Source organism: Haliotis rubra, unplaced genomic scaffold (genome assembly GCF_003918875.1).
Source record: "Haliotis rubra isolate DU_JTF1 unplaced genomic scaffold, ASM391887v1 Scf131, whole genome shotgun sequence".
In the NCBI taxonomy this organism is placed as follows: Eukaryota; Metazoa; Mollusca; class Gastropoda; order Lepetellida; family Haliotidae; genus Haliotis; species Haliotis rubra.
Window position 1 is genome coordinate 2011577 of NW_025765237.1, and position 12020 is coordinate 2023596.

The 12020-nt window shown below is 43.8% G+C and overlaps 1 protein-coding gene across 1 annotated transcript in view; it reads right to left on the minus strand.

The window, feature by feature from the left end:
• LOC124267456 overlaps positions 1-5041 on the minus strand; it is a 31732-nt gene extending 26691 nt beyond the window's left edge. The window contains exons 1-3 of the mRNA XM_046702377.1: positions 4789-5041; positions 3417-3527; positions 1447-1629 (exon numbers count right to left, since the gene is read on the minus strand). Of these exons, the coding sequence (XP_046558333.1) occupies positions 1447-1629; positions 3417-3527; positions 4789-5041 (547 nt within the window). The remainder of the gene's footprint in view (positions 1-1446; positions 1630-3416; positions 3528-4788) is intronic.
• Positions 5042-12020: the final 6979 nt, after the last annotated feature.

The following is a 12020-nucleotide window of genomic DNA, read 5'->3' on the forward strand; positions in this document are numbered from 1 at the left end:
GTATATGATACGTAAATTCATGTATATGAGATTATACTGAATTTAGAAAGATTAGCCATCTGGTATGGAATCATCGACTAGGTACCTTGTCCATGAATAGACAATAGTTGCCTGGTCTGTTATATATTCTCTGGCGTAATAACTAACGCGGTAACCGTCACTGTTATGTGGCTTCATTGAGGCACTTTCTGAATATGAAGTAACACTTCATTCAAATACATTGTATGTCGAAGTGTTTTAATTTACGTTATAAGATTATTTTTATTTTAAACGCTGATAGTTAGAAGTTTTAAATGATTTCTGTAAGTTGTGCAAACAGAAAATAGACATATAAACGTTTTGTCAATTTTTCAAATATTCAAGATATTTGAATGGATTCCTTGTCGGCCATGGTAATGTTTTGATGACGTTGTTCGATGATAGCTCGAGAGTAATGACGTCTAGCGTTGGCTTCCATGAATGTGGAGCGACTGGCAAGGGGATGGTTATCAACATGTGGCACGACGGCGGTATCCAGTGCTTCTTGTTGATAACGTTAACCACTTAGTGTCCCAGGTTCGTAATGAGATCCAACTTGCAGCCATCAACCAAAGGGTTCAACTGTATGGAGTTTCATCACCAATGAACCCGACGCCATTTACCCAAGGAGCCTGCACTGCGTCAGACCTTCCTGTCTGTGTCTGTCTTTCTCTGAGAAAGGGCGTCGGATTACACTTTGCTCAGATCTGCAGCCGACAGTCTCATTTTGATGGTAGTGGTGGAGAGCCGGACTCCCACTCTCACAGGGGTCATGTGTGCGTCTTGCCAGACGATTTAAGACTCAGTCATCTTGGTCAATGGTCTTCCTCGGTCTTTAGATCTTGGAAGATCCTTTATCTCACCAGTAGCCAGGTGCTTCGTAACAAGTCGTCTAATAACCGTGTGATTACTGTTAAGTCCGCACCGATGTTACAAAAAGACATCCCTACGTCAATAGCTTTCTGTCATGCATTATCCGAAAGTCTACGTCTTGCCATGTCAAGGAACGTAAATATTTACTACTGGTTTTAAACAGTTCCGAGAACTTTGGTGCACATACTGCAATTACGAAACGTTGATAAGGAGTATGCTTCATCGAATGCTATGTTGTCTTGAGAATAGAAGCGGATTTACGCGATATTAATGCGTTTCCCTTTTCGTGTGACACTATTGAACTGTTTATCTCATTAAAGATAATATACACCAACAGTTGTGTACCATTTCTGTTGAAATTCCCCTAAGGTTGTTAATGGTATGATATCATGAATGGAGATGAAAATATAGTCTACTTTGATGAAAGTATCTTCTATGTAGACGTAAGTATTATCTTCATACATGAGAGAAAGATGAGTGAGTGAGTGAATAAATGGGTGACTGAGTAAGTGAGTCAGTGATATGACACATATTTCTTATGACCTGACCACTTACTCTGCTTTGCCACAACCTTGACGTAGAATTCATGTTTTATGTCACTGTCAACATTAAACATGGTACCATTTAACGCTCTGCAATCGTTTAAAGCTGTGATCCAGACCGTCACCTTTGACATCTTCCTGTAGCATATGTCACCCATCTCCCAGTAGCTGTGACCAAGGCGTCGACACTGTACAGCTGAAACACAGAGTTGACGGGCGGCTTATAAATATCTACTGCGAGGCGAAGAAAATGGCAAACACGTGTGTTTAATAATGGTTACAAATGATACCAACAAGACATGTACATCTGTATCCGGGTGTACTTGATACGGGTGTATTCGTTTTGTTTATAGTCTTCAGGGTGTTTGAGCACTTGTAGAGTGTTTAGAATGATATGTGTTTTGAGTGCTATCAGAAAGTATGTTTACAATGATATGGTAAGGAGTGCTATCAGAAAGTATCAGAAAGGTCTACCCCACCCTTCGAGAAGGTGACAGAATATCTGCCAGGACAATACCTCACCCTTCAAGAAGGTGACAGAATATCTGCCAGGACAATACCCCACCCTTCAAGAAGGTGACAGAATATCTGCCAGGACAATACCCCACCCTTCGAGAAGGTGACAGAATATCTGCCAGGACAATACCCCACCCTTCGAGAAGGTGACAGAATATCTGCCAGGACAATACCTCACCCTTCAAGAAGGTGACAGAATATCTGCCAGGACAATACCTCACCCTTCGAGAAGGTGACAGAATATCTGCCAGGACAATACCCCACCCTTCGAGAAGGTGACAGAATATCTGCCAGGACAATACCCCACCCTTCAAGAAGGTGACAGAATATCTGCCAGGACAATACCCTCACCCTTCGAGAAGGTGACAGAAGGTGACAGAATATCTGGGCCACCCTTCGAGAAGGTGACAGAATATCTGCCAGGACAATACCCCACCCTTCAAGAAGGTGACAGAATATCTGCCAGGACAATACCTCACCCTTCGAGAAGGTGACAGAATATCTGCCAGGACAATACCTCACCCTTCGAGAAGGTGACAGAATATCTGCCAGGACAATACCCCACCCTCGAGGAGGTGAGAAGGTGACAGAATATCTGCCAGGACAATACCTCACCCTTCGAGAAGGTGACAGAATATCTGCCAGGACAATACCTCACCCTTCAAGAAGGTGACAGAATATCTGCCAGGACAATACCTCACCCTTCAAGAAGGTGACAGAGTATCTGCCAGGACAATACCTCACCCTTCAAGAAGGTGACAGAGTATATGCCAGGACAATACCCCACCCTTCGAGAAGGTGACAGAATATCTGCCAGGACAATACCCCACCCTTTGAAGAAGGTTCTGCCAGGACAATACCTCTCCCTTCGAGAAGGTGACAGAATATCTGCCAGGACAATACCTCACCCTTTGAGGAGGTGACAGAGTATATCTGCCAGGACAATACCCCACCCTTCAAGAAGGTGACAGAATATCTGCCAGGACAATACCCCACCCTTCAAGAAGGTGACAGAATATCTGCCAGGACAATACCCCACCCTTCGAGAAGGTGACAGAATATCTGCCAGGACAATACCCCACCCTTCAAGAAGGTGACAGAATAAGAAGGTGACAGAGTATCTGCCAGGACAATACCTCACCATTCAAGAAGGTGGCAGAATATCTGCCAAGACTTTACCTCACCCTTTGATGAGGTCACAGAATATCGGTCAGGCCGATAACCCACAATTCTTGGGAACTGAATTGTTGAGGGAAATTATCAGTCAAATCTACAGAATATAACCCCATTATCTACTCGTTTTATCTCGAAAGCCACCTAAAATGTTAAGTGTTTTTGTCATTGGCTCGGATGCCATAGGTCATTGTCTAGTTCATCACTTCTCGGATCAGGATTCGATTATGTAAAAGCCGTCCTGATGAGATGGAATATTGCAGGCGTGGAGATGAACACCTTGGATCTATTTACCTTTCGGATTAATGGTCGTTACAGGAAGAATGTCCTCCTCATCTCCGTGGACATCGTAGCATTTGCCTGTCTGTCGAGAGTAGTGGCGACTCTGGACTCTGCAGACTTGGGCTGAAGCGTGTAAAATAATGTAGCCTCACCAATAGGATAAAAATTGCTCGGTAAAACCTCTTCAATCTGGACAGCAACATTCTATGTGATATATAATATACTGAAGGAAACAAATAAGGGAACACCAATTCATCCGAGTGTTCCTTTATATTTTAGCAATGTTTCGCCCACAATGCAACATAAAGTTCGCGATGAAACCTGGAAAAGAATAAAGGAACGGTTGTACTTTAATGTGTTCCCTTATATATTTCCCTCAGTATATGTTCTGTGACTGCGTAAAGCCCCTTGCAATACCGTCACTGTGCGGATGAATGGATGCCCAGTCTGCTTCCCTGTATCCGAGTATTGTCCTATAAAATATACCCAGTTCTACATGTCACTGTGCGGATGAATGGATGCCCAGTCTGCTTCACTGTATCCGAGTATTGTCCTATAAAATATACCCAGTTCTACATGTCACTGTGCGGATGAATGGATTCCCAGTCTGCTTCCCTGTATCCGATTATTGTCCTATAAAATATGCCCAGTTCTACATGTCACTGTGCGGATGAATGGATGCCCAGTCTGCTTCCCTGTATCCGAGTATTGTCCTATAAAATATGCCCAGTTCTACATGTCATTGTGCGGATGAATGGATGCCCAGTCAGCTTCCCTGTATCCGAGTATTGTCCTATAAAATATGCCCAGTTCTACATGTCACTGTGCAGATTGTAACAGTCGGGAATGTGGGTTCACTGTATGTCTAACTTTGTAGGACATCCGATTTCTAAACTCATGTTCGGTCACTTGAGGACATCCTTTTGGACTCTACACAGTATCTACTTAGGGGGCTTGCGGGTCAGAATATAGGCCTTCAGCAACCCATACATAGGCCTGTCCTGAGAGTGAGTTTAGTTTTACGCTGCTTTTAGCAATATTCCAGCAATATCACTGCGGGGGACACCAGAAATGGGCTTCACGCATTGTACCCATGGCGGGGATTCGAAGCCAGGTCTTCGGCGTGACGAGCCAACGCTTTAACCACCAGACTACCCCACCGCCCCACCTGTCCAAATAGCCAGGTCAGAATTGATCTAGTGATTAGTCTCAGTGATTGAGCTTGTTGCAAGTCATCTTATCACACATATACAGGGCTGTATCCTCTATACGATATATAGATGCATAGTGCTGAATGAGGTGTTAAACAATAAAACAAGCAAACAATGATAAAATGATAGTTGTATTTTGTCCAGGTAAATGGTTATTTTCAATATTCCCCTACCTTTTGAGTCAAGGTATAACTTTAACCCTCCTTTCTTTATATACTGATCCTTCATTAAGGACGTATATACTTCCGGGTGTGGGTAACAGGTATGGCGGGCGTGGTCGTAGAGGAAGGCCACACAGCTAGTGTCCATTGCACACCACTGTCCACATTGGACAGCGGAACACGACACGTTCAGTGGCCGGACGTCGTGGATCAACACATTCTTCACTGCTAAGATAAACTTGATCACATCTATAGCAAAATGCATCTTGAACTCTTTTTGTGGCAAGGACTTGATGTTTGTTTTAGAATAACTTCAGACTCAGCGCGTTTCAGGGTGAGCTTTGTCCAATAACACAGAACTGTATTTGAACGTCACTATAGCATTCAAATTAAGTTTATTCATTATTCATGACTCGACATTCTCTACCAACTTATGTTTCAAGGTAGTGTTCAATTTCACTTATAGGTCTTCATGCCCCATTATGTAGTGATAGCAACTGGCATATTTCTACTGGAAACATGTCTGTCATCTGTTGTGACTGTCCCTGGGATCTAATGCATGTTAACACGCTAGGCTTAAGGGCCATTGTTGCATGCTGCAATCTGATTCGTTGAAAACATTAATCAATGGAAATTAATCCAAGAAACATACAAATACCCTTTGTTATTTGTGTTTGGAAACTATCTACCATTCGGCTTTACAAAAGTGACGGCACGCTGAACTGGTGTCAGGTTTTGATATTTATCAGTTTATTTTCTCACTTTCTAACTCCGATAAACTCGTTTATCATCCAAAATTGAGTCCCACAGTAGATGTTGCTTGTGTGGGCTGTCCTTTTCACAGTAGATTTTGTACAATGCCCTGATAATACTATGACGTCGTGAACTTGTTGACGTCACAATGCTATGACATCGCTTCACTGCAAGTCTAATGGAAGTACCGTGTTCAGAGATGTACATTTTTCATTGAAAACTAATGAAAAGTGATTTTTGCTGATAAATAGAATCTCACCCTCGTGTCTTCTGATATCAAATATATCAACGCTCGTTGATAAAAGTAAAAATATCCTCGGCAAGCCTCGGATATTTGTAACTTTATCAACTCGTGGTGATATATTTGATATCAAAAGACACTCGGGTGAATTCTCTCTGTATTAGGTTGGTATAAAGGGGTACTGTTTTTGTTTCTTGTTTATTAACGCAACACAATACTCCATCCTTGTTTGTGTCTTGTTGAATGATATGGCTGCCACGTGCACCATCCGGATATATAGAAATAGACATCCTGGGATCACTGCGGGAGAACCAGCCAGTACGTCCCTCACCTCACCATCACCTCACCACTATAACCTGACAGCGTGGCACATGAAACATCACTTCACCACTATAACCTGACAGCGTGGCACATGAAACATCACCTCACCACTATAAACTAACAGCGTGGCACATGAAACATCACTTCACCACTATAACCTGACAGTGTGGCACATGAAACATCACCTCACCACTATAACCTGATAGTGTACTGTGGCACATGAAACATCACCTCACCACTATAACCTGACAGTGTACTGTGGCACATGAAACATCACCTCACCACTATAACCTGACAGTGTACTGTGGCACATGAAACATCACCTCACCACTATAACCTGACAGCGTGGCACATGAAACATCACCTCACCACTATAACCTGACAGTGTGGCACATGAAACATCACCTCACCACTATAACCTGACAGTGTACTGTGGCACATGAAACATCACCTCACCACTATAACCTGACAGCGTGGCACATGAAACATCACCTCACCACTATAACCTGACAGTGTGGCACATGAAACATCACCTCACCACTATAACCTGACAGCGTGGCACATGAAACATCACCCTCACCACTATAACCTGACAGGGTACTGTGGCACATGAAACATCACCTCACCACTATAACCTGACAGTGTGGCACATGAAACATCACTTCACCACTATAACCTGACAGCGTGGCACATGAAACATCACCTCACCACTATAACCTGACAGTGTACTGTGGCACATGAAACATCACCTCACCACTATAACCTGACAGTGTACTGTGGCACATGAAACATCACCTCACCACTATAACCTGACAGCGTGGCACATGAAACATCACCTCACCACTATAACCTGACAGTGTGGCACATGAAACATCACCTCACCACTATAACCTGACAGTGTGGCACATGAAACATCACCTCACCACTATAACCTGACAGCGTGGCACATGAAACATCACCTCACCACTATAACCTGACAGCGTGGCACATGAAACATCACTTCACCACTATAACCTGACAGCGTGGTACTGACTGACGGTGTGGCACATGAAACATCACCTCACCACTATAACCTGACAGCGTGGCACATGAAACATCACCTCACCACTATAACCTGACAGTGTGGCACATGAAACATCACCTCACCACTATAACCTGACAGTGTGGCACATGAAACATCACCCGCACCACTATAACCTGACAGTGTGGCACATGAAACATCACCTCACCACTATAACCTGACAGTGTGGCACATGAAACATCACCTCACCACTATAACCTGACAGTGTGGCACATGAAACATCACCTCACCACTATAACCTGACAGCGTGGCACATGAAACATCACCTCACCACTATAACCTGACAGCGTGGCACATGAAACATCACCTCACCACTATAACCTGACAGTGCGTGGCACATGAAACATCACCTTCACCACTATAACCTGACAGTGTGGCACATGAAACATCACCTCACCACTATAATGACAGTGTGGCACATGAAAGCGTGGCTATATAACATGTGGCACATCACCTCACCACTATAACCTGACAGTGCTGTGGCACATGAAACATCACCTCACCACTATAACCTGACAGTGTGGCACATGAAACATCACCTCACCACTATAACCTGACAGCGTGGCACATGAAACATCACCTCCGCACCACTATAACCTGACAGTGTACTGTGGCACATGAAACATCACCTCACCACTATAACCTGACAGCGTGGCACATGAAACATCACCTCACCACTATAACCTGACAGTGTGGCACATGAAACATCACCTCACCACTATAACCTGACAGTGTGGCACATGAAACATCACCTCACCACTATAACCTGACAGTGTACTGTGGCACATGAAACATCACCTCACCACTATAACCTGACAGTGTGGCACATGAAACATCACCTTCACCACTATAACCTGACAGTGTGGCACATGAAACATCACCTCACCACTATAACCTGACAGCGTGGCACATGAAACATCACCTCACCACTATAACCTGACAGCGTGGCACATGAAACATCACCTCACCACTATAACCTGACAGTGTGGCACATGAAACATCACCTCACCACTATAACCTGACAGTGCGTGGCACATGAAACATCACTTCACCACTATAACCTGACAGCGTGGCACATGAAACATCACCTCACCACTATAACCTGACAGCTGTGGCACATGAAACATCACCTCACCACTATAACCTGACAGTGTACTGTGAAACATCACCTCAAACATAACCTGACAGCTGTGGCACATGAAACATCACCTCACCACTATAACCTGACAGTGTACTGTGGCACATGAAACATCACCTCACCACTATAACCTGACAGTGTACTGTGGCACATGAAACATCACCTCACCACTATAACCTGACAGCTGTGGCACATGAAACATCACCTCACCACTATAACCTGACAGTGTGGCACATGAAACATCACCTCACCACTATAACCTGACGGAGTGTGGCACATGAAACATCACCTCACCACTATAACCTGACAGTGTACTGTGGCGCATGAAATCATCACCTCACCACTATAACCTGACAGCGTGGCACATGAAACATCACCTCACCACTATAACCTGACAGCGTGGCACATGAAACATCACCTCACCACTATAACCTGACAGTGTACTGTGGCACATGAAACATCACCTCACCACTATAACCTGACAGCGTGGCACATGAAACATCACCTCACCACTATAACCTGACAGTGTGGCACATGAAACATCACCTCACCACTATAACCTGACAGCGTGGCACATGAAACATCACCTCACCACTATAACCTGACAGTGGCACTGTGGCACATGAACATCACCTCACCACTATAACCTGACAGTGTGTGTGGCACATGAAACATCACCTCACCACTATAACCTGACAGCGTGGCACATGAAACATCACCTCACCACTATAACCTGACAGCGTGGCACATGAATCACATCACCCTATAACCACTATAACCTGACAGTGTGACAGTGTGGCACATGAAACATCACCTCACCCTATAATAACCTGACAGTGTGCTGTGGCACATGAAACATCACCTCACCACTATAACCTGACAGTGTGGCACATGAAACATCACCTCACCACTATAACCTGACAGCGTGGCACATGAAACATCACCTCACCACTATAACCTGACAGCGTGGCACATGAAACATCACCTCACCACTATAACCTGACAGTGTGGCACATGAAACATCACCTCACCACTATAACCTGACAGTGTGGCACATGAAACATCACCTCACCACTATAACCTGACGGTGGCGTGGCACATGAAACATCACCTCACCACTATAACCTGACAGTGTGGCACATGTCACCACTGTGGCAGTGGCATTTTGTGGCACATGAAACATCACCTCACCACTATAACCTGACAGCGTGGCACATGAAACATCACCCGCACCACTATAACCTGACAGCGTGGCACATGAAACATCACCTCACCACTATAACCTGACAGCGTGGCACATGAAACATCACCTCACCACTATAACCTGACATGAGCGTGGCACATGAAACATCACCTCACCACTATAACCTGACACTGTGGCACATGAAACATCACCTCACCACTATAACCTGACAGCGTGGCACATGAAACATCACCTCACCACTATAACCTGACAGTGTGGCACATGAAACATCACCTCACCACTATAACCTGACAGCGTGGCACATGAAACATCACCTCACCACTATAACCTGACAGTGTGGCACATGAAACATCACCTCACCACTATAACCTGACAGCGTGGCACATGAAACATCACCTCACCACTATAACCTGACAGCGTGGCACATGAAACATCACCTCACCACTATAGCCTGACAGCGTGGCACATGAAACATCACCTCACCCGCATATACTAACAGTGTTGCGTTACTATTGTAGGTTGATCTGCTTTCTCCAGCTCAGGGTAGCCGGTTTTTCTCCTCCAGGGCAGAGTAGAAGGTTTGACGCCCAAGTACTGGGGAAATTTTCAGATCTGGAACTTCTCAAATATTTTCTGACACGTCAACGGCGCTAACAGAGGAAATCAATACTTCTTTGAAATATTCATCTACGGGGCGGATAGGGGTTAGTTCACAGTAATTCAACTTGACAAAGGAAATAACCTCAGATAATAAGCCCTCCATCTAAGATGCGACAAGACGGGGATTACATGCGTACTGCCGTGGTATATATTATTTATAACCTTCATCCTGTGCCGGGAACACATACTTATCACCCAGCTGGCTTTCTTGTCCACCACGCCTCAGGAGCCTGATGGTTTCTTCATGGCAGCTAATGACCCGGTTGGATCACAGCAAACATGGTTTACAACTTTCCGATCAAACAAGTATATATATTTTGCCCTGCTACATACGACAATTTGTTTCAAACTTGAGATATGTTAGCAAATTTGCATTTGTTGTGGGTGAATATGTTTTATTCCACAATTATCGATATTCAAAAAATCTCGAGACCGATAACAAAAGCAAACTTGTTCTCACATTGTACCGTATAACGAAGCAGGGTCGTGAACGTGAACAGTGAACACCTGAAACGGAATGAAAGAGAAAATCAATTTTTGTTCAACAAACTGCTCTAATGTTATCAGGTGTTCATGTCATAATGGGGGCGGTGGAGTAGCCTAGTGGTTAAAGCGTTTGCCCGTCACGAAGACCCAGGTTCGATTCCCTACATGGATACAATGTGTGAAGCCCATTCCTGGTGTCCTGCGATGTGGATATTCACAATCATACTCACTTGTCGGCCATAGATGACCTTGATATTCAAGTGACCTGAGCAGATCCGCAAAAAACTTACTCTGATTGGTGGAAAGTATAATATCCTGTAAGATATTGGTGGCAAAATATTAAAAATATAATATCCGTAAATTGTAAGATATTGTCATTTTAGGAAATTATATTTATGAATATTTAACCTCTAAAAATATTCTTACCAATTTACTGCTCATGTCACTTGAATGTCAAGGCCATCTATGGCCGACAAGTGAGTACGATTGCCTATGATTTTGGAGAAAATGCCTGCTTACTGTCGAGGAAATGATTTGTAGATGTTGCAATAAGTTTTTAGACCCGTGGAATGCCGCTGCTGATCGAATCTAGCCCTACATACGTGCTGTCAACGTGGCTGGAATTAATAAACGAATTTAAAAGGTGAGTTTTCGCTGTCTTGGGTGATCCATGATTTTGGCTTGGAATTGTGGAGGTAGCTGTTTTCAGTGAGTTGTGGTGTATAACTTTTGAAATAATGATCCGATTGTGACCAATTATAGCTCATTTTGTAGGGAAATCATCTACTTTTCGATCCGTAGGCCTCGACGGGGCCTTAAAAATAGTTTACTTGGTGAAATCTAACTTTGATTGAGGAGAGGGTGGTTTCGTCGTTAGATCCCTTTCCTTTTATATAGTAATAGGGTTGGGTCTTTACACCTATAGGTCTTTCTAACGCTGTTTCTAAGCGAGACACGCCCCTATGCACTGTAAGCAGTAATGTACACGGGGAACAGTGTTGACTAACAGTCACTATGTAGCGCGCTATTTGTGTTTCGATAAGCAACGTGCTATATATATATATATCATATCTATCATTGTTATTAAATATGTGGTCGATGATCTTGTCTTTGGCTTTCTGTCTCTTCCAAAAGTATTCCAGTTATGTCACCTATGTAATGCAGGCCTTGGACGTTTATCACTTTCATGAAGCTCATGAGTACAGATGTTCTACACCTGCACACAAGACTCGCGCTGCCATGGTCAGTGGTACACTGTAAAACTTTACCGTGAATTTTTACGGTAAAAGTTTGGCAGCCATGCTACCGGTAAAAACTCAGAAGCATTATTACGTACCGTATTAAATTCATACCGTAAAAT